This window comes from Hemiscyllium ocellatum, chromosome 25 (assembly GCF_020745735.1).
Source record: "Hemiscyllium ocellatum isolate sHemOce1 chromosome 25, sHemOce1.pat.X.cur, whole genome shotgun sequence".
Lineage (NCBI taxonomy): Eukaryota > Metazoa > Chordata > Chondrichthyes > Orectolobiformes > Hemiscylliidae > Hemiscyllium > Hemiscyllium ocellatum.
In genome coordinates, this window is record NC_083425.1 from 52526010 (window position 1) to 52549705 (window position 23696).

At 42.4% G+C, this 23696-nt stretch overlaps 1 protein-coding gene across 6 annotated transcripts in view; it reads right to left on the reverse strand.

Annotated features, from left to right (window-relative positions):
* The window catches only part of tmem94 (transmembrane protein 94), a 135310-nt gene that overhangs the window by 100332 nt on the left and 11282 nt on the right, over window positions 1-23696 (reverse strand). For 5 of the 6 annotated variants that reach the window (XM_060844331.1, XM_060844333.1, XM_060844336.1 and 2 more), the window contains exon 1: window positions 6961-7021. The exons of the other annotated variant lie outside the window; for it this stretch is intronic. In XM_060844331.1, coding sequence (XP_060700314.1) covers window positions 6961-7020 — 60 coding nt within the window. In that variant the 5' untranslated portion in view covers window position 7021. Of the gene's footprint in view, window positions 1-6960; window positions 7022-23696 lie in introns of those variants that run through there. 6 annotated transcript variants of the gene reach the window in all.

Sequence of the window (23696 nt, forward strand, 5' to 3'; positions counted from 1 at the left end):
TGCCTGTACACATCCATCCACCACGATGAAGGTCTCCAAGCCCACTGGTTTCTTCCTCTCACGCCGTCCTAACCAGTACCCTTCCATTGACATCCTCATCTGCATGGCTGAACTGGTCCTCGTCCTCAACTTCCCCTTCCAATCCTCCTACTTCCTCCAAACTAAAGGGGTAGCCATGGGCACCTGCATGGGACCCAGCTATGCCGGCCTGTTTGTCGGGTATATGGAACAGTCCATCTTCCAGAGTTATACCGGCACCACACCCGCCCTCCAACCTGTTCCTCCGCTAAATCGACGACTGTATTGGCGCTGCCTCGTGCTCCCATGAGGAGGCCGAACAGTCCATCAACTTCACTAACAAGTTTCACCCTGACCTCAAATTCACCTGGACCACCTCGAAAACCTCCCTCCCCTTCCTCTCCATCACAGTCTCTGGCGATTGACTAACCTGTACTACAAGCCCACTGACTCCCACAGCTACCTGGATTACACCTCCTCCCACCCTAACTCCTGTAAAAATGCCATCCCTTATTCTTCTACCTCTGCCGCATCTGCTCCCAGGATGACCAATTCCATGTCAGAACTTCCCAGATGACCTCTTCCTTCCACGATTACAACTTCCCTTCCACGTGTTTGATGATGCCCTCCAGCACATCTCCTCCACTTCACACACTACCGCCCTTGAACCCCACCCCTTCCAACCCAACAAGGACAGAACTCCCCCCGATCCTCACATTCCACCCCACAAAGCACCCCATATAAAGCAGAGGATGATGCAATCTCCAAATGGACCCCACCACCAAAGACATATTTCCTTCCCTCCCTCCCTTCCACTCCCCCCCCCCCCACCCCCATTAGCATTCCAAAAAGGCCATTCCCTCTGTGACTCTCTCGTCAGGTCCACACCTCCCACCAGCCCACATCCCTCTCCTGGCACCCTCCCATGCCACCACAGGAAGTGCAAAGCCTGCACCCACACGTCCCCCCTCACTTCCATCCAAGGCCCCAAATGATCCTTCCACAGAAATTTACCTGTACCTCTACCAATGTCATCTACTGAATCCGTTGCACTCGGTGTGGTCTCCTCCACATCAGGGAGGCAGGATGCCTTCTTGTGGATTGTTTCAGAGAACATCTCTGGGACACCCGCACCCACCAACCCCACCGCCCCATATCTGAACACTTCAACTCCCCCTCCCACTCAGTCAAGGACATGCAGGTCCTGGGCCGTCTCCACTGCCAAACCGTTACCACCCAACGCCTGGAGAAGGAACGCCTCATATTCCACCTTGGGGCCCTGCAATCCTATGGTATAAATGTGGATGTCAACAGCTTCCTCATTTCCTCTCCCCTTACATTATCCAGTCCCAAGCCTCCAACTTGGCACCACTCTCCGGACCTGTCCATCACTGCCCCCCCTGACCTATCACCTTTTCCCTCACCTTCATCCACCTTCCCCACCCCTCCCAACCCAACAAGGACAGAATCCCCCTGGTCCTCACCTTCCATCCCACAAACCACCACATACCTTCCCCCAAACCCCACCCCCTCCCATTTATCTCTCAACCCCAACCCACAAGCCTCATTCCTGATGAAGGGCTTATCCTCCTCGGATGCTGACTGACCTGCTGTGTTTTTCCAGTATCAAATTCTCGACACTCAAAGAATGGCCAGCTAGATCATGTTATGGAGGCCAGCTTGCTCGAATCAAACATCATTTCAGCCCAAGACGTATTACTCCACTGGGAATATTTACTGACATCATGCACAATGATATAATCCAGACTACAGTTTTGCCAGGATGATATACGATAAAGGTTGATTATACAGACTCGTAAAATTGACTGGCTTATCTCCATATGTTAAAATGATGGCTGCCTGGGAATTAGTAATGAAACTGTAATTCAATGAAGGAATCAGATGTTGCAGAGTAAAACTGATGATTTATGGCAGTCTGAAGCTGGGAGGTATATTACCATCCATTAATTTTATTGCAGGTCCCAATGTTCCATCCTCTATAAAATGAGAACAATGCCATTAACTCAGATGGCTGCAGATCCAGGAACTTGCTCTTGATCTCTGCCTTTCAGCGCACATGGTCTTGCTACAAGTATACAAGGCATTGGCGAGGACACACCTATAATATTGCATGCAGTTTTGGCCTTCTCATTTGAGCTGAAAATGTGTTGCTGGTTAAAGCACAGCAGGTCAGGCAGCATCCAAGGAACAGGAAATTCGACGTTTCGGGCCAGAGCCCTTCATCAGCCCTTCTCATTTGAGACAGAATTAGTAAAAGGGGATGGAATTATATTTGTAGTATTAAAGGTTAATATTGCATGAGTGAGATTCAGGTAAATGTACTACTAGGACAATGCTATTTGCTCCCTCAAGCTTGCTGCGCCATTCATTATGATCATGGCCGAATATGAATCGGAATACCCTAATCCCACCATATTTCCATTATCCCTTGACCCCGTTAGCCATGAGCTATATCTACCACCTCCTTAAAAACTCAATGGTTTAGCAATCACTTTTTAGGCTCACCACTCCGGGTGCAGAAATTCCTCTTCATGTCAGTCCCAAAACGTTTCCCCTTTTCCTTAAACCATGACCCCTGGTTCTGGTTTCCCCTACCATCGGGAACATCCTTCCTGCATTTAACCTGTGTATTCCTGTCAGAATTTTATAGGTTTCTATGATATTCCCCCACCCCCACCCCACACTGTTATTCTAAACTCCAGTGAATGCAATCCTAATCGACTCAATCTCTCCTCCTCATTTCTGTTGTGCATTTCCCTGAAAGTATCTGTTCCCAATTTAGGCACCCGGCTCCTGCTGAATAGCATTGTAATTCCCCCTCCTCCAATTAAATGCTTTCCCATACCATCTGCTCATAATGTAAGATCACATGGAACAGGAACCAAAGTAGGCTTGCCTGAAGATATCCTTTCGCATCATCCCTTCTACTCAATTATGTTCAATAGAGCCTAATAATGTTCACTCAGCAGAGCACAGACTTGATGTTACTACACCAGTCGACCTACCCATTCAACTTTCCGTAAGATTGACAGTTCTAAATCCAAGAGAAGTGCTCCATCTATTTTGTGAACTCCAAATTTGCCCTTATTTATGGTTTAGTCAAGCCGCTAATCAAGTTTTTGCCCGATATTCCCTTTTCTTTGCATTTCCTTTTATCTGAACTGCAGCACAAAAAAAAACACAAGGTATCACGCAGCTATATAGCTACATCCTCTTCATGTGGTATTTAGCCTATTCATTTAACACTTTTACAGCAACAGAAGATGGAGAAAGGCAACAGTCGAAACTCTTCTGAAGCTACTAACTCATGTTGGGGTATATAGTTTCTTGGGTTTTGCCAGCCTGAGGCTTGGATGGCCAGCATGGAATTTGTTTTAACACTAACTCATGAATAGGTATGATTACACTCTATTTTACTCATATACAACGCAGCATACATAGCTTGGTAGTGCTGGCATGTCATAAGTGAAAGTGTGATAAATTAAAGAGGGAAATGACTGATACTGTAATCACCTTTTTAAAAGCGGACAATAGTTTTTAGACACTAACCTTGGAAGTGACAATAAAGTTACTTAAGCAGTGGACAGCTGAAAACAAAATAGTCAAAAACTGATGGCCCACTACGTACACGTCATAAAAAAAGAGCCATCATACCCAATTCCACTTCAAATTCTTTTTTAAAATGCAGTGAAGGTCTCTGCTTTTACCTCCCTCGCAGGCTAAGAGTTCCAAGCGTCTTCTACCCTCTGAATCAAAAGGATTTATCCTCAACTCTCCTCTAATCCTTCCACAATTACTTGGAGTTTCAGAGATACACAAGTAGTGTCTATTATTCTAGGCCAACAAGTCAGAACAGATTGATTAAAAATATTTATGCTTTTGGATATTGAAGTCTCTGCTAAAGGAAACAGGTCCTTCTCATCCACTCTTTGCTCCAAAGAAAATCCCGAACCTTTCAATCTTTGCTCATTGCTACAATTTTTAATTTCTGGCAAAACCCCCATATCTTATTTAATGCAATCATGCCCTTTTTGTAATGTGGCAAACAGAATTGTGCGCAGTATTTGATCTGTGGTCTAATCAATGAATAACACATTTCCTAGCATAACCCAAAACCCTCTCACTCTTATATTCTATGCCCTGGCCAATAAATTATCCTGTGCTTTCTCTGTTCCCCTGTCTGAGGGGTCTACTGACAAACACTCAAATATCCCTGTTCTTTTATACTCCTCAGTCAACTATTTCCTGCGTAGTCCTTTAGCTGTTTGCCCTCCACAAACACATTGCATTAAACCTCACCAGACTGAATTCCAATTGCCAGTTTGCTGGCCAGCTGGCCAACCTGTTGCTCCCTTCCGGCTTTCTTCCTCAATGACCAATTTGTACCATTTATAAGGAGCACAAATCCTTGGGCACTGCAGCCAACACACTGGGACTGATTGCCTTTGTTGAATTCTATGCACTAAGTCACTTCTTGATGTTATGACTGAATTGAATTTCCTGAAGACTGGCTTCCATGGCTGTGACTATGCCAATCTCAAGAAGAAAATGAGATGCAGTATTTCTTTGATATAACTGGTTGACAATGACAACAAATCCTTCAATTTCCCTGTTGCAATCTGATATTAGTGTCTACCATCATTGAGAAGGCCTTCTCCACCCATTAATCATTTACTTAGCCATTACCACTAGAAACTAGTTACGGTAAGATCAAGGATCTCTACCACTGGCTATGGGATCACCTAACTCTCTCTACAACACACTGCTTCAATTGTTAGCTCTGTTAACTCTTGGGTTATCGTTTCACCAGGTTGGAATCTCATTTTTAGGTATACCTGATGCAGTTCCTAGCAAGTTCTCTTCTACAAGTCTTACTGGTGCAGAGTTCATCCCCTGGCTCAGTGGGGATGGTAGAATGAGAGTCAAGAGGTTACAGATTGTTGATGAATACAATTCTATTGCTGCGGACAGGCCACAGCACCTCATGATGCCCAGTTGTCAGTTTTGAATCTATCCCTTATAACACGCTAACAGTGTCATTTATCATTATTTCACAGCTTACCTGCGTTCACTGGAACAACAATATCACAATGCTGTACTGAAAAAGTGCAAGCAAAAATAGATTCAACCAATTATTTTGCATCTTAAAGGTTTCAGCATGGGGATAACCAAACTGATGGTTTTTTATATAAAAGTGAATGAAAAGCAATCAAAAGCCACAGTAGAAATTAAAATAAAGCAGTGGAAACACTCAACAAGTCTGGTAACATCGATGGTTAAAAACAAGGACTGCAGATGCTGGAAACCAGATTCTAGATTAGAGTGGCGCTGGAAAAGCACAGCAGGTCAGGCAGCATCTGAGGAGCAGGAAAATCGACATTTTGGGCAAAAGCCCTTCATCAGGAATACAGGCAAAGAGCCTGAAGCGTGGAGAGATAAGCTAGAGGAGGGTGGGGGTGGGGAGAAAGTAGCATAGAGTACAATGGGTGAGTGGGGGAGGGGATAAAGGTGATAGGTCGGGGGGGAGAAGAGGGTGGAGTGGATAGGTGGAAAAGAAGATAGGCAGGTAGGACAAGTCATGAGGACAGTGTTGAGCTGGAAGTTTGGAACTAGGGTGAGGTGGGGGAAGGGGAAACTGTTGAACTGTTGTTCAACCATTGATGCCCTGGGGTTGAAGTGTTCCGAGACGGAAGATGAGGCGTTCTTCCTCCAGGCATCTGGTGGTGAGGGAGCGGCGGTGAAAGAGGCCCAGGACCTCCATGTCCTCAGCTGAGTGGGAGGGGGAGTTGAAATGTTGGGCCACAGGGCGGTGTGGTTGATTGGTGCGGGTGTCCCGGAGATGTTCCCTAAAGCGCTCTGCTAGGAGGCGTCCAGTCTCCCCGATGTATAGGAGACCGCATTGGGAGCAACGGATACAACCCCCACCCTCCTCTCATTTATCTCTCCACCCTTCAGGCTCTCTGCCTGAATTCCTGAAAAAGGTCTTTTGCCCGAAACCTCGATTTTACTGCTCCTCGGATGCAGCCTGAACTGCTGTGCTCTTCCAGCAACACTCTAATCTGGTAATATCGGTGGAGGGGGAAACGGGATTAATGGTCAAATGTGATTATTCATATCAAACTTGAAATGTTAACTGCTACTCTCTCTCCGCAGATGATGCCAGCTGGCTAAATATATTCCAATGTTCGGATTTTATTTCAGATTTCTGCAGTATTTTGCTTTTGTAAAAGCATTGCTGTCCTGGTAATTGCTCAACTAACCTGACAAATTGCTACAGTAGGTTTCAGATATCAAAGACTGATCTTACTTAATTTTCACTCTGATATTTCCCCCATCTAAATAATCAACATTAGTAGCGGAGGGGTGATTAGGATGAAAATAAGGCTCTGCTGCCAGAAAGCATTAGATACCTAATAGCGTTGGAAAAAAATGTTCATTTTTGTCTGCTTTGCATAGGGAAATCTATTAGGGAAGAGAATAGTGCCCAAAATAAATTTTAACTTAATGTGCCAGCGATACATTTTCTCACTCAAGTTGCTGTTGCATGCTTATAGAAGGCATTCTCCAATTGCTGTTTGCTGAGGATAGTAGCATGTTAAAATACACATCTGCTAATATCTTAGAGGAAGTTAACATGCACATTCATCTCTGAATAATTTCTAGTTGTACAGAAGGAGCACACAGCATACTCCTGACTATAACTGCATCATTTTTGTCATCTGGTTTACATATAAGCAGCACAATCAGACATTGACGGTACTCCATTAGCATAAACTAATGGTAAAAAGCATTTCCACTGACATCTCTGAACCATCTTGATTCATAAATAACAACCAAGACTTCTCATTGAAGAGAAACATGCTGCCCCATCATAAGACATGATAAATTAATTTGCTAAATACAAACCAAATCAACACTTACTCGCATCTTAGTCCACTTCTGAGGCTTGACTGCCACTGGTTTTAGATCTTTGAAAAGCATTGAGCCCAATGTAGGCTGCAGATGTAAAGATACTGAGAATACGCTTTATCGTGTGCTCAGCCTGAGCTGCCAGGCAGAGATAGCTCTGGAATCATAAACGCAGCAGCAGGCGTCAACGTCTCAGGCTGCTCCTGGTTACGTACGTGATGGGCTCCTTACCAGCTACCTAGCATAATGGAACCAACGATAAATTTAGCGTACGCAGCACTCTGGCAAGGGGTTTGTCTGCAGCTGAAAGGATAATTTCTTGCTGCTGTACAACACTTCAAAATCTGGGCAAGTCCGCATTCAAAACTAATATTACATTCAGTTTTAATTCAGTACAAATTCAAGATTACTGCACGGGTTAGGGATAGTACAGAAAAGAATAAATAAGGGGTTTGATTAAAGGCGTCAGGCTTTGACAAATCCCAATTTTAAACGGCAGGTTAGCAGAGTTTGTTGAGTCGCTAGTCTAGCCAAGATAATTATGGGGTTCAAGTCTCACATTAGTGCATAAGCACTTGATCATGCCAACATGCAGAGTGCTGCATCATCAATGAGTGATGCGCAGAAGAACATTTATAGCCCTGCCTGTTCCAGTGGATAGAATAGATCGCAACACAATTTGAATAACAAAATGGCATTTTTCACAGGCATCCCAGTAAATTCCACTATTACAGCTCAAACCAAAGACATCAACACACAGTTGTTTGTGATTCTTTACTGTGCGTACAATGACATTGCTTTCCTTGATAACAAGTCATTAAGCTTCCAAAGTACTCACTGGATGTGAAACCCTGAACAATTTCAGAGAGCAGCGTATAAATGCAATGCCTTATTAACCATAAAAGCTTCCCCATGCTTATCTGAAGGCTATGCAAGAGTTTGAAATTGTGTTGCTGGAAAAGCGCAGCAGGTCAGGCAGCATCTAAGGAACAGGAAATTCGACGTTTCGGGCATAAGCCTTTCATCAATTCCTAATGAAGGGCTTATGCCCGAAACGTCGAATTTCCTGTTCCTTGGATGCTGCCTGACCTGCTGCACTTTTCCAGCAACACATTTTCAGCTCTGATCTCCAGCATCTGCAGACATCACTTTCTCCTCAATGCAAGAGTTTAACTAGTTAGTAAAACATCCATTTAAAGAGCAAATATTATCCAAAAACAATTTAAGACACTGAGCTGATCAATACCAATCAGGTTCTAATGGTAGTGGCAAACTAAATGATTAATGGAAGAAGGAAGCATTCTCAATGATGTTAGATCCCAATACCAGATCACAACAGCAAAGACTGAAGTACTTGCAGCATTGTCAGCCAGTTGTGCCAAACAGATACTGCTTTCACTCCCTTTCTGAGATTGGCATATCTTAAGCCAGTCTTCAGAATATTCAATTCACTCGAGAGTAGTAATATCTGGATTACTCCTGGTGCTACGAGCTAGTGAGGGCAGGAATAGGAGGATAGAGCAGATGAATACATGGCTGAGGAGCTGGTGTATGGGAGAAGGATTCACATTTTTGGATCACTGGAATCTCTTTTGGGGTAGAAGTGACCTGTAGAAGAAGGACAGATTGCACCTAAATTGGAAGGGGACTAATATACTGACAGGGAAATTTGCTAGAACTACTTGGGAGGATTTAAACTAGTAAGGTTTGGGGGACGGGGGGACCCAGGGAGATAGTGAGGAAAGAGATCGATCCTGAGATGGATACAGGTGAGAACAGAAGTGAGTCAAACAGTCTGGGCAGGCAGGGACAAGGTAGGACTAATAAATTAAACTGCATTTATTTCAATGCAAGGAGCCTAACAGCGAAGGCAGATGAACTCAAGGCATAGTTAGGAACATGGAACTAGGATATCATAGCAATTATGGAAATATGGCTCAGGGATGGGCAGGACTGGCAGCTTAATGTTCCAGGATACAAATGCTACAGGAAGGATAGAAAGGGATGTAAGAGAGGAGGGGGAGTGGCATTTTTGATAAGGGACAGCATTACAGCTATGCTAAAGCAAGATATTCCCGGAAATACATCCAGGGATGTTATTTGGGTGGAACTGAGAAATAAGAAAGGGATGATCACCTTATTGGGATTGTATTAGAGACCCCCCAATAGTCAGAGGGAAATTGAGAAACAAACTTGTAAGGAGATCTCAGCTATCTGTAAGAATAATAGGGTAGTTATGGTAGGGGATTTTAACTTTCCAAACATTGACTGGGACTGCCATAGTGTTAAAGGTTTAGATGGAGAGGAATTTGTTAAGTGCGTACAAGACAATTTTCTGATTCAGTATGTGGATGTACCTACTATAGAGAAGGTGCAAAACTTGACCTACTCTTGGGAAATAAGGCAGGGCAGGTGACTGAGGTGTCAGTGCGGGAGCACTTTGGGGCCAGCGACCATAATTCTATTCGTTTTAAAATAGTGATGGAAAGGATAGACCAGATCTAAAAGTTGAAGTTCTGAATTGGAGAAGGGCCAATTTTGACGGTATTAGGCAAGAACTTTCAAAAGCTGATTGGAGGCAGATGTTCGCAGGTAAAGGGATGGCTGGAAAATGGGAAGGCTTCAGAAATGAGATACAAAGAATCCAGAGAAAGTATATTCCTGTCAGGGTGAAAGGGAAGGCTAGTAGGTATAGGGAATGCTGGATGACTAAAGAAATTGAGGGCTTAGTTAAAAAGAAGGAAGCATATGTCAGGTATAGACAGGATACATTGCGTGAATCCTTACAAGAGTATAAAGGAAGCAGGAGTATAGTTAAGAGGGAAATCAGGAGGGTAAAACGGGGACATGAGATAGCTTTGGCAAATAGAATTAAGGAGAATCCAAAGGGTTTTTACAAATATATTCAGGACAAAAGGGTAACTAGGGAGAGGATAGGGCCCCTCAAAGATCAGCAAGGCGGCCTTTGTGTGGAGCCACAGAAAATGGGGTATATACTAAATGAATATTTTGCATCAGTATTTACTGTGGAAAAGGATATGAAAGATATAGACTGTAGGGAAATTGATGGTGACATCATGCAAAATGTCCACATTACAGAGGAGGAAGTGCTGGATGTCTTGAAACGGTTAAAAGTGGATAAATCCCCAGGACCTGATCAGGTTTACCCGAGAACTCTGTGGGAAGCTACAGAAATGATTGCTGGGCCTCTTGCTGAGATATTTGTATCATCGATAGTCACAGGTGAGGTGCTGGAAGACTGGAGTTTGGCAAACGTGGGGCCACTGTTTAAGAAAGGTGGTAAGGACAAGCCAGGGAACTATAGACCGGTGAGCCTGACCTCGGTGGTGGGCAAATTATTGGAGGGAATCCTGAGGGACAGGATGTACGCGTATTTGGAAAGGCAAGGACTGATTAGGGATAGTCAACATGGCTTTGTGTGTATGTCTCACAACCTTGACTTGAGTTTTTTGAAGAAGCAACAAACAAGATTGATGAGGGCAAAGAAGTAGATGTGATCTATATGGACTTCAGTAAGGCGTTTGACAAGGTTCCCCATGGGAGACTGATTAGCAAGGTTAGATCTCATGGAATACAGGGAGAACTAGCCATTTGGATACAGAACTGGCTCAAGGTTGAAGACAGAGGGTGGTGGTGGAGGGTTGTTATTCAACCTGGAGGCCTGTGACCAGAGGAGTGCCACAAGGATTGGTGCTGGGCCCTCTACCTTGTGTCATTTACATAAATGATTTGGATGCGAGCATAAGAGGTACAGTTAGTAAGTTTGCAGATGACACCAAAATTGGAGGTGTAGTGGACAGCGAAGAGGGCTACCTCAGATTACAACAGGATCTGGACCAGATGGGCCAATGGGCTGAGAAGTGGCAGATGGAGTTTAATTCAGAAAAAATGTGAGGTGCTGCATTTTGGGAAAGCAAGTCTTAGCAGGACTTATACACTTAATGACAAGGTCCTTGGGAGTGTTGCTGAACAAAGAGACCTTGGAGTGCAGGTTCATAGCGGAGTGGAGTCGCAGGTAGATAGGATAGTGAAGGCGGCGTGTGGTATGCTTTCCTCTATTGGTCAGAGTATTGAGTACAGGAGTTGGGAGGTCATGTTGCGGCTGTACAGGACATTGGTTAGGCCACTGTTGGAATATTACGTGCAATTCTGGTCTCCTTCCTATCAGAAAGATGTTGTGAAACTTGAAAGGGTACAGAAAAGATTTCCAAGGATGTTGCCAGGGTTGGAGGATCTGAACAGGGAGAGGCTGAACAGGCTGGGGCTGTTTTCCCTGGAGAGTTGGAGGCTGAGGGGTGACCTTATAGAGATTTACAAAATTATGAGGGGCATGGATAGGATAAATAGGCAAAGTATTTTCCCTGGGGTGGGGGAGTCCAGAACTAGAGGGCATAGGTTTAGGGTGAGAGGGGAAAGATATAAAAGAGACCTAAGGGGCAACTTTTTCACACAGAGGGTGGTACGTGTATGGAATGAGCTGCCAGAGGATGCGGTGGAGGCTGGTACAATTGCAACATTTAAGAGGCATTCGGATGGGTATATGAATAGGAAGGGTTTGGAGGGATATGGGCCGGTTGCTGGCAGGTGGGACTAGATTGGGTTGGGATATCTGGTCGGCATGGATGGGTTGGACCAAAGGGTCTGTTTCCGTGCTGTACATCTCTATGAGTCTATATTAATACAATCTTCAGACAAAGGATGATGGTTCAGCTGTAAGAATTCAGCCTCACTTTGAAGACTTACATGATGTTCTGAGAACTTTCCAAAGTGGCTCTGTTATTGAATGATGAGATTAACACAACAGAGAACGGATGAACCAAGTTCAAGTAATCAAGATTTAGAAAGTTCGGATAGAACTGAGAAATGATAAGGCAAGAAGACACTTAAAGGACTGGTGTACAGGCCCCGAACAGTAACCACATGGGAGAGCGGACAAGTCAGAAATGATGAGGGCTTGTCTCAAAGCTACAATGCTAATCATGGAAGATTTTAATCAACTTATCAACTGGAAAAGTCAGATGAGGAAAAGTAACCTGATTGTGTTCACAGAAAATTTTCAGAATAGTTTCTTAATACAGTATATTCAGGAGCCGTCCAGACACCAAGCTATATTATGTCTAGTATGTGGTAATGAGATAGGATTAATTAATAATCTCAATGAAAAGATCCCCCTGGATAGCACTGACTATAATAGTTTGAATTTCATACTGTTTGAAGGAGAGAAGAGTAGTCAGAGACTCTTAAAAATGTAAATAGAGGAAATTATGAGGTCATGAAAGCAGAACTGTTGTGAACTAAATGGGCAAATTAGATTAAAGCATAACTCAATAGAGATGCAATGACAAACATTTAAGAGGATATACATTTCAATGTGTAAGAATAGACAAAACCCACCAGTGGTTAACTAGAAATATTAAAATATATATCAAGCTTAAACATCAAAGCAATTACATGAAATTCTTAAGGGGGAGGGTGAGCAGCCAAAGGTAATTGTACATACTGCAACCAACATCACAGGGAGGATAACGGTTGAGGTCCTGAAGAATAATCTTAGGGAGTTAGGCAGAAGGTTAAAATGCAGGATCTCAAAAGTAGTGATTTCTGAACTAATTCTGGTGCCATGTCTTTAGCTAGAGTAAGAATAGAAGGATTTCACAGAAGAATGTAGGGGGAAGATATTCAGATTCTTGGATCATTCAGATCACTGGTTGCATCCGAACTGGAGGAGCATCAAATTGTCTGAAACAGATAGTTGCATGATGGGAAAACTGGCCAACCCCTGGTTGTAACAGAATACAAGTTAAGATTATAGCAAAGGTCAAAGCATTGCTAACCTCAGTAGAATTTGACGTAGGCAAAGTCCACGTAAATTCTTTAACCTTGGTAGAGCTTGTCAGAGTTTGATTAGCTGGCTCCACGTAAATTCTGGGATACTGACTAAGCCTAAATAAAGAACATCCCACAAAATCCTGAGCTCCCAACAAGGACAAGATTATGGGATGACATACGTGACAAGGTTTTGGGAAGTCAATATGATCAACCTCATAAGTAATAACAGATCATAATTCAATGTACTGGTCTAATGGATGACTAACCTCAAGTTATTGATAGCTATTAGTAAGGTTTAAGTGTAAAGATTCCTGCTTTTCTATCTGTAAGTGCAAATTTGTGAGAGAAGCTCAGAGCTGTGATCAGCTCTCTCACTCTCTTCCAGGTTCAGCCATTCTGCATGCAGCTTCCTTACTAATAAAGGCCAAGTGTTTTGTCGGAACAAGGCTTGTTGAATTTTCTCGAGTATTGTTGATTTTAGCTCTTGGTCCTGTAGCTTTTTGTAACCCATTTCTATAGGGGACTAATACCTGGCGGAGAGATTTGCTAGAGCCATTTGGAAGGATTTAAACTAGTCTGGCAGGGGCGGGGTGGGATCCAAAACAGTAAGGAAAGAGAAGGTTGAGGACAGTACAGAAGGTAATAACAGCTAATTAAATAACGAAGGCATTGGTATTTGGTAATCCTAGTACTAGACAGAGTAGGCAAGAGCATGGCAGGAAGCAAGGAAAGTCTGGGTTAAATTGCATTTATTTCAATGCAAGAGGCCTGACAGGTAAGGCAAATGAACTCGGCATGGATGGGTACATGGGACTGGAATATTATAACTATTACGGAAACATGGCTGAGGGAGGAACAGGATTGGCAACTCAATGTTCCAGGGTACCCATGCTGTAGGAAGGATAGAAGGGAGGTAAGAGAGGAGGGGGAGTTTTTGATTAAGAACCTCACAGCAGTACTGAGAGAAAACATTCTTCAGAGTTGGCCCACTGAGTCTATGTGGGTAGAACTGAGAAATAAAAAGGCAGAGATCACTTTGATAGCATTTTACTATAGGCCCCACAATAATCTGGAGACTGAACAGCAAATATGTAACGTGATTGCAAGAATAATAGGGTTGTTACAGTAGGGCGGTTTTAACTTTCCTAACATCAACTGGGACTGCCGTAGTGTTCAGGGCTTGGATGGAGAAAAATTTGTTAAGTGTGTTCAGGAAGAATTTCTTATGAAGTGGATGGCTCCACTCGAGAAAAAGAGGGCAAAACTGAATTTCCTCTCGGGAAACAGATAGGGCAAGTGACTGAGGTGTCAGTAGGAAACCACTTTGGGACCAGTCAACATAATTCCTTTAGTTTTAAAATAGCTATGGAAAAGAATTGGTCTGGTCCACAAATTAAAATTCTAAATTGGGGCAAGGCCAATGTTGATGCTATTAGACAGGAACTTTCAAAAGTTAATTGGTAGAAGGCTGTTTGCAGGTGAAGGGGCACCTGGTAAGTGGGAGGTGTTCAAATGTGAGTTAATGAGGGTTCAGGGCCAGCAAGTTCCTGTTAAAGTGAAGGGTAAGGCTGGCAGCAGTAGAAAACCGTGGACTAGAGTTATTGAGACTGGTCAAGAGGCAGCATATGTAGGCAGCTGAGATCAAGTGAATCCTTGAGGAGTATGGAGAGTGTCAGACTACACAGGAGAAATCAGGAGGGCTAAAAGCAAACATGGCTCTGGCTGATATGGTAAAGGAAAATCCAAAGAGATTCTACAACTACAAGAAGGGCATAAGAGCAACCAGGGAGAGAATAGCGCCTCTTAAAGGTCAACACGGCCATTTATGTGCTAGGCCATAAGACATGGGTGAGATCCTAAATGAATATTTCTTGTCAGATTTGACCAGCGTGAAAGGCATGGGTGGGAGGGAACTTGGGGAAACAAATAGTGATATATTGAAGAAAATCCACATTACAGAAGAGATGGTGCTGCAAGTCTTCCCTGAGATCTGATGGAGAATATCCCAGGATTTTGTGGAGGCTAAGGAGGAAACTGTGGGCGTCCTAGCAGATATTTGTACCATCGACAGCCATGAGTGCAATGCCGAAGACTGGAGGATAGCTAATAGAGTCATAGAAATGTACCACATGGAAACAGACCCTTCGGTCCAACTTGTCCATGCCGACCAGATATCCCAACCCAATCTAGTCCCACCTGGCCCATATCCCTCCAAATCCTTCCTATTCATATATCCATCCAAATGCCTCTTAAATGTTGCAATTGTACCAGCCTCCACCACATCCTTTGGCAGCTCGTTCCATACACGTACCACCTTCTGTGTGAAAAAGTTGCCCCATAGCTCTCTTTTATATCTTTCCCCTCTCATCCTAAACCTATGCCTTCTAGTTCTGGACTCCCTGACCCCAGGGAAAAGACTGTCTATTTATCCTATCTATGCCCCTCAAAATTTAATGTTGTGCCATTATTTAAGAAAGGCTGCAGGGAAATGCCTGGGAACTACAGACCAGTCAGTCAAATGTCTGTGTTGGGTAAGTTGTTAGAGGGGATTCTGAAAGACAGGATCTACAGGCATTTGGAGAGGCAAGGACTCATTTGGTGTAATCAGCATGGCTGTGTGCATCCAAAATTGTGTCTCACAAATTTGATTCAGCTTTTTGAAGGGCTGACCAAGGAGGTAGATGACAGCAATGCCCTAGACGTAGTCTACATGGACTTTGGTAAGGCCTTTGACAAGGTACTGCACAGTAGGTTGTTGAGTAAGGTTAAATCTAATGCGATCCAGGGAGAGCTAGCCAACTGGATACAAAATTGACTTGATGGTAGAAGACAGAGGGTGGTGGTAGAGGGTTGTTTGTAGACTGGAGGCCAGGGACCAACAGTGTGCCACAGGGATTGATACTGAATCCACTGTTATTCATCATTTATATAAATGATTTGGATGAGAATTTCGGAGATATGGTCAGTAAGTCTGCGAATGACACCAAGATTGGTATGTACAGTGGGCAGTGAGATCTTGATCAACTAGGCTAATGGGCCAAAGAATGGCAGGCGGAGTTTAACAAAATGCAAGGTACTGCATTTTGTTGGTTCAAAGTAGGTTAGGACTTACACAGTCAATGGTTGGGCTCTGGGAAATGTTAGAGAACAAAGAAATTGAGGGGTACAGGTTCATAGCTCCTTGAAAGTTAGAGTCACAGTTATACAGGGTGATGATGAAAGCATTCATTGGTCAGAGCAGAGTGTATAGGAGTTGGGAGATCTTGTTGCAGCTGTAGATGATATTGATGAGGCCACATTTGGAGTATTGCGTGCAGTTCTAGTTGCCCAACTACAGAAAACATATTATTAAACTAGAAGGAATGCAGAAAAGCTTCACTAGGATGCTACCTGGACTGAAACGTTTGAGTTAGGAGGAGAGGTTGGACACGCTGGAGTGCAGAAGGTTAAAAGGTGACCTTACAGAGCTCTAGTGCATGGTAAGCACTGATAAAGTAGAGAGCTAACAGCTTTTCACCATGATAGGGAAGCTAAAACTAGAGGGCATAGGCTTAAGTGAGGGGGGAGAGATACAAACAAGTCCAGAGGGGAATCTTTTTCACACAGGGTGGGGAGTGTCTGGAATGGATTGCCAGAGGTAGTGATAGATTAGATTAGATTACTTATAGTGTGGAAACAGGCCCTTCGGCCCAACAAGTCCACACCGACCCGCCGAAGCGCAACCACCCATACCCCTAACCTAACACTACGGGCAATTTAGCATGGCCAATTCACCTGACCCACATCTTTGGACTGTGGGAGGAAACCGGAGCACCCAGAGGAAACCCACGCAGACACGGGGAGAACGTGCAAACTCCACACAGTCTGTCGCCTGAATCGGGAATTGAACCCATTCTTAGGCGCTGTGAGGCAGCAGTGCTAACCACTGTGTCGCCCATAGAAGTGATGACAGTGTCATAATTTAAGAAATATTTAGTCAGGTCTATGCACAGGAGAGATAAGGAAGGATATGGACCAAACACAGACAAATGGGACTAGTTTAATTCTGAAAACTGGGCGGCATGGGCTGAAAGGTCTGTAAATCTCTTTTATTCTATGACCTGATGAAAAAGTTATGCAAAAACAAGTGACAAGTCAGAATAGAAAAAGAAGCAAAGATTAACCAAGAATACAGAAAAGGGAAACATTACTGTATGAAAGAGAGCTGGCCAGAAACATAAAGCAGAAATGAGTTTCTATAAATAATTGAACCAGAAAGTTAAAGTGAAAACTGGTCCTTTACAAAATGAGATTGAAGAGTAGTGTAAAATAACAAAACACCAGATGAATTTTGCATTGGTGGTCAATATAGAAAATTTTGTTGAGAAGATTTGTAGCTCAGGTTGAGGTTCTGGATGCAGGTCTACTCGCTGAGCTGGAAGGTTTGTTTTCAGACGTTCGTTACCATGCCAGGTAACATCTTCAGTGAGCCTCCAAATGAAACACTGGTGGTATAGCCTGCTTTTTATTTATATGTTTGCGTTTCCATGGGTTGGTGATGTCATTTCCTATGATGATATCATGTCACCACGGGATATGACATCTCCAGCCTAAGGAAACTCAAACATATAAATAGAAAGTGGGCTACACCACCAGTGCTTCATTCGGAGACTTGCTGAAGATGTTACCTAGTATGGTGACGAAACGTTTGAAATCAAACCTTCCAGCTCAGCGAGCAAACCTACATCCAGAATATAGAGGATACAAGAAATCTCTCAGAAATCACGAAATTTCAGGAAATGGGGAGGCAAGGAGGAATTCGAGAAATTACAAATCACCAGAGAAGTGGTATTGAATTCATTGTCAGAAATTTGAACTGATATGTGCATACAGCTTGATGCACTTCACCCTAGGGTCTCAAAAGAAATGGCTGTTGAGATCGTTTACACATTGATTTGATGATGGTCCCACTGTAATAGAAGGTGGGGAATGCAACTGCATTATTCAAAGAGGGACCTAAAGTAGGAAACTCCAAGCTAGTTAGTTTAACTAGAGAGAAAATGTTAAAAGTTTAAGAATTTATCGCAGGACACTTGGATAATTTTGAGGTAAAGGCAACATCATTTTGTGAACTAGAAATCAGTTTGAGGAGAAAACAGATACTGTGGTTCAGAGATAACAGTGGATATAATGTGCTTAGATTTCTAAGAGGCACTTGCAAAGGTGCCATATCAATAGTTGGAAGAAAATAAAAACTTATGGTGTAAGGGTTAGCACGTTGGCATGTATAGAAGCTTGACTACCTAACAGGAAGCAGAGAGTAGGCATAATTTTTTTCCCCAAATTGGCAAAACATAATAGGTGATGTGCCAGAGGGATCAGTGTTGGGCCCTCAACTGTTTACAATCTGTATAGATTACTTGAAGTATGATTGGCAAATTTGATGACACAAAGATAGGAAGGAAAGTAATTTGTGAATAGGACATAAGAATGTTACAAAAACACACAGATAAGTGGGAACATATTTGGCAAATGAAGTATAATGTAAGAACATGTGACACTGTCTATTCTGAAAGAAGAATAGAGGGTGCCCAGATTGGAGATCTGCCATCCTTGTGAACAAATCGCAAAATGTTTGTATGCACGTACAGAAACTAATTAGGAAAACTGACAACTCTATAATTTATTACAATGGGAATTGAATACTCAAAAAGGGAGGTTTTGCTTCAGTTGAGAGCACTACAAAGACTATATCTGGGAAACTATGCATATATTAGTCAGCTTATTTAAGGAAGAATGTAAATGTAAATGCAGGCAATTCAGTTTACTATACTAATAACTGGAATGACTGGGTTGTTATCTTGAGAAAAGTTACATAGGCTGGACTTGATTCCATTGGAAGAGTAACCAGTGACATGATTGAAATATATAAAATGCGGAGGGGTCTGACAGGGTAGATGAGGAGAGGATGTTTCCCCTTACGGAGAATCTAGAACTAGGGATCACTGTTTAAGAATTGGGATCATCCATTTAAAACAGAGTTGAGACAAATGTTGTTCCTCAGCGGTTGCAAGTCTTCAGAAAACTCTAAAGGCAGAAGCACAATCCGTGAATATTTTTGAGATACACAGATTCTCGTTACGAAAGGGGTTGAAAGGTTATCAGTGGTTGGCATGAATGTGGATTTGAGATTACAATCAGTTACGACCTTATTGAATGTCACAGTAGATTCAGGGGTCTGATTGGCCCTTTCCTGGTCCGAATTTGTATACTTACATCATTATCCGACAGGAAATAAAGTATGGATAAGTGGGGTATTTTTAATGTGACAGTAGAGTGCCATCAGGATCAGAAATTCACAATCCATATTAATGACCTAGATGCACTGCACCCAGTCTGTTTATCCAAGTTTGTTGATAATTCAAACTTAAGTGCAAAGAGATTAGTTAAGTGAGTGGGCAACAAGGTGGCAGATGAAGTAAAATGGAAGTATAAATTATTCATTTGCAAGAGTAGAAAGACAAAATATTTTTGAAAAATACTTGAAACCTATAAACATTGATATTCTAAAGCACCTGGATGCACTCTAACAGGTACACGGGTAGCAAACAATTAGGAAAGCAAATGGCATGTTGAATTTACTGCAAGGGGATTGGAGTATAAGAATAATAGAGGTTTCCTACAATTGAAGAGAAATCATCTGCAAAACTGTGTAGTTTTGGTCTTTATGTGTACGACACAAGATAATTTGTCATGGAGGGATACAAGAAAGATTCACTAGAATAGATTCAAAATGAGAGGGTTAGCCTATTATTGGAAACTGACTAAATATACCTTCTGGTTTGGATAAGAACAAGAGGTGAGCAGATTGAAACAGACAAATGATTTGGAAGTGCTGGTGTTGGACTGGGGTGTACAAAGTTAAAAATCACAACACCAGGTTATTGTCCAACCGGTTTATTTGGAAGCACTGACTTTTGCAGCGCTGCTCCTTCATCAGGTGGCTAGTGCTTCCAAATAAACCTTCTGGACTATAACCTAGTATTGTGTGATTTTTAACCTTGAAACATAGAAAGATTCTAAGGGACATAAACGCTAGCATAATGGTAATTTTCCTAATGTAGTACATCTAGAATATGGGAACACAATCTCTAAACAAGTGACTGACCAATTAGGTGAGAGATGGGGACAGATTTCTTCATGAAAAGGAGTGTGAATCTTTGGAATTTCCGAACATTGTCGGATGAGAATATCTGCTGACACCCGCAAAACTTTGTCGGTATAATGTGCATGCATAGTAATTTATGCCAGAAATGGCGATATCATTCCATTCCATTGACTTATACGGAGTGCTTTTCACTGTTAAAAGAATAGTAATTCTTTTTTGTTGGCAGAGCTTTTCACAAAGTACACATTTCTCTGCATGCAGAATGAGAATCTTTCAGGATGTCAAGAGACACAGTATAAATGACATTTGCTTTTTAAAAATCTTTTAAGTATAGATCAAAGTTATAATTTATTGGTCGATGATGACATTTCATTTTAAAATGCATTGAAATTAGAACAAAGTGCAAGATGTGATAGGGATGATCGTTAGTCTAATTCCACTTTTCTCCTGCTCCCCATAATCCTTGACTTCAGAAAAGACTAAACAACTGTGAGCCCTGCCTTAAATATATTATTTAAATGTAAATTAAAATTATAATTCAAGTCACAGTCTTTTTGAAAACTTGTACTTTTTTTAAAAAGGTGAGCACCGTTCCTCAACCTTATACATTAGTTTCAGCACAATTCTATGAATGTGTCTTAAGAGTGCAATTAAGTATGAAGTGTCAATCCCAACAATGCTTTACCCACCCTTTATCAATTCACACCTTTGAAGAACAAGGGACGTTAAACCCAAACCCCACAACCAGGTCTTGTTATCACATGGGCTGCAGCCACACACAACCCTTTTGTCAGCTGTTCATTTTCCTAGGCAGACTTTCACCCAGTATTTTAGTTGTCCAACTGTTTTTCTCTCTCTTTGGGCTCTATCTCCAGCTATGGTTTATTCCCTCACCTCTCCATCCTCTGCTTAAATCCAACTTTTTTTTAGTACCACCAGTTCTGAAGAAGGGTCAACGGACCCAAAACATCAGAAAGACTCTGCTTTCTCTCCACAGTTGCTGCCAGGCCTGCTGAGCTTTTTTTCCAGCAATTTCTGTTTTACAGCATCTGCAGTTCCTTCAATTTTATAGTATGTTATAAATCTCATTGCATCATGGCTGGATTACATGGTACTACAACGTACTTAGCTATCATAAAAGAGAGTGAATGAACAAGCCACACTTAGAAAATGGTGTATGATTCAGAGGTCTAGGCAGAGCCTGGTAAGAGAACTGTAGTGAATCACTAAAAGTCACACAGTTTAGACAAATGCAACAAGTAACATGGTCTAGATTCGCAAAGATACTAACAAGATAGAACAGATAATGGTGATAGCACAACTTCTTCCAAGCACAAAATTAATAAATCTTGTGTAGTTCACCTTTCATGAAAAGTAATGGTTGAAACAGATTCCAAAAAGTGCTGTTAAATGCAGATTTAAAATGATTAAATTAATGTCACATCACCCAATGGGTTAAGAAATACTGGGAAAATGAACATGTTTGCTGCCAGGTGCGATGTCTTCTAAAGCTGACAGGCTGGTGTATTATCCAAAATACTTGAAAAAGCACAAGAACAATATGAGGTTCCTTTTTTTTGGTGCTCAGTGCCTGACATCTGCTCCATCTAACCATACATGCTTTTCAACTTGTTAAAAAAAAATCAGACAAATTTCTCAAACTAATCCTTGCACCCAGAACAATTTTGCTCAAGAGTGTAAAGCTCACACATTAGCTCTCGCATTATGTCAGACTTGCAGAGCATTTGGTGATCAGGGCCCAACAGTTGGGAGTTCAGAAGAAGTCACATTGGACTCGAAGTGCTGAGAATGGGTGACACAGTGGCACAGTGGTTAGCACTGCTGCCTCACAGCGCCTGAGACCCAGGTTTAATTCCCGACTCAGGCGACTGACTGTGTGGAGTTTGCACGTTCTCCCAGTGTCTGCGTGGGTTTCCTCCGGGTGCTCCGGTTTCCTCCCACAGTCCAAAGATGTGCGGGTCAGGTGAATTGGCCATGCTAAATTGCCCGTAGTGTTAGGTAAGGGGTAAATGTAGGGGTATGGGTGGGTTGCGCTTCAGCGGGTCGGTGTGGACTTGTTGGGCCGAAGGGCCTGTTTCCACACTAAGTCTAATCTAATCTTTTCCCTCAGATCCTGTCAGAAATGTTCAGTTTCTCTAGCATTTTGGATTAGCATTTCAGACCTGCAGCATATTCAGAACTTTGCTCTTAACATCATTTAGGACAGCTGTGTGTGTTAATTCTGCACGTGAAACATCAGCAGGTCGCATTTCCAGGATCAAATGTCAGTCTGGTTATAGTCATGTAATTCTCCCTTGCCCTCAAGGACCTATACCTTTGCACAGTGCAATAATTAGTCAGTCAAGAAAAGGACATTTCCCTACTTTGTTTCTTCCAAATATTTCTGACAGTAACTCAATATAGAAAGGCTTGCAAAGGAATTGCATGTGCAATCATCTGTGCATGCAGAAAGCCTGTTACTGGGCATGCTGCATAACTAATCATTATAGCTTTGCTTTCTAACAGATTAAACCCTCTCTGACTCTGATTCTTAGTTAAGTATGCAGGAACTTATTTGAGGTGAGGAACTGCACGGTGAATCAATTAAAATATTTCTCTTCCGCAAATTCCTAAGGCTTTCTTTCAAATTTGAAAGCTGCAACAGGATATGGTTTTTCACATTCACTTGGTTGCCAAGGAGCTGCAGCATGAATTAAATGAAATCCACTGCTTCATTTACTAATGGATTGAAATTTGCTATTACCCTGTTTGATGCCAATACACACACACTATACTCAATTTTTCCCATCTTCCTCTGATTCTTCCTAGAGTATTGGACATCAGAAATACCTCCTGTTTTAGGTCCAACCTGCCATTCTTCATAAGGCAATTCAGGCATGAGTACATCACAGATGAACACGATCACCTTCTTTTCCAATGTTAGCAAATCGGCCCTTTTATTGGAACAGTTAATTTCTCGGCGTGTACAGGGCTGAAACCTCAGCTGCCTTTTCTATTTTTAGAGACACCTTAGTTAACTCTCACACCCCTACTACCGTATTTGCTTCAAAACTGCTACATCAGCACAGATGGATAAGCAAATCAAAATTTTCTGGTCTGGATAATCTAGCATCACACAGCGTACGCTACCACCAACTAGATTTTTTTTAAGACAGCTAGAGATTTCTGGGGATCAATAACAACATGCAATTTTATATTGCCTTAGTATATTGCAAGGCACCCCATTAAGGGAATAATCAGACAAGTCACAGATGTAGGTCTGATGAATAGGAGTTGTGTCCAAGAGTAGATTCTAAGGAGTAACTGGGGAGAGACAGAGGTTTAGGGAACATTCAATGCCAGTGCTCATTTTAAAAAAAACGTGTTGAATCAGGATTTCTAAACAAAAGCCATTCAAATATTGCACATCTCTTTGCTGTCAGTATATCAGAGCCCACAGTTCCAACAGCAGGCTTGCGTTTTCTTGCCCTTATTTTTAATGTTATTGTCTCTCTAGATGTCCACAGATAATTTTAGAACCTTTTGGTTGAGCTAAATATTGCAACATTACAGATTGACACCTCTGGTTTTTCTTTAACCTTGGTGTCTTTTCCCCCAATAACATAGCTGAAACTGGGAGACATGACCCAGAACTCAGTCTTGGATCGTGGGAAATGCCAAGCATCAACACTGCTGCCTGCGCTGCAGTGACAACATTCTGCAGATGCTCGCTGCCCTGCTTTCACAGCTC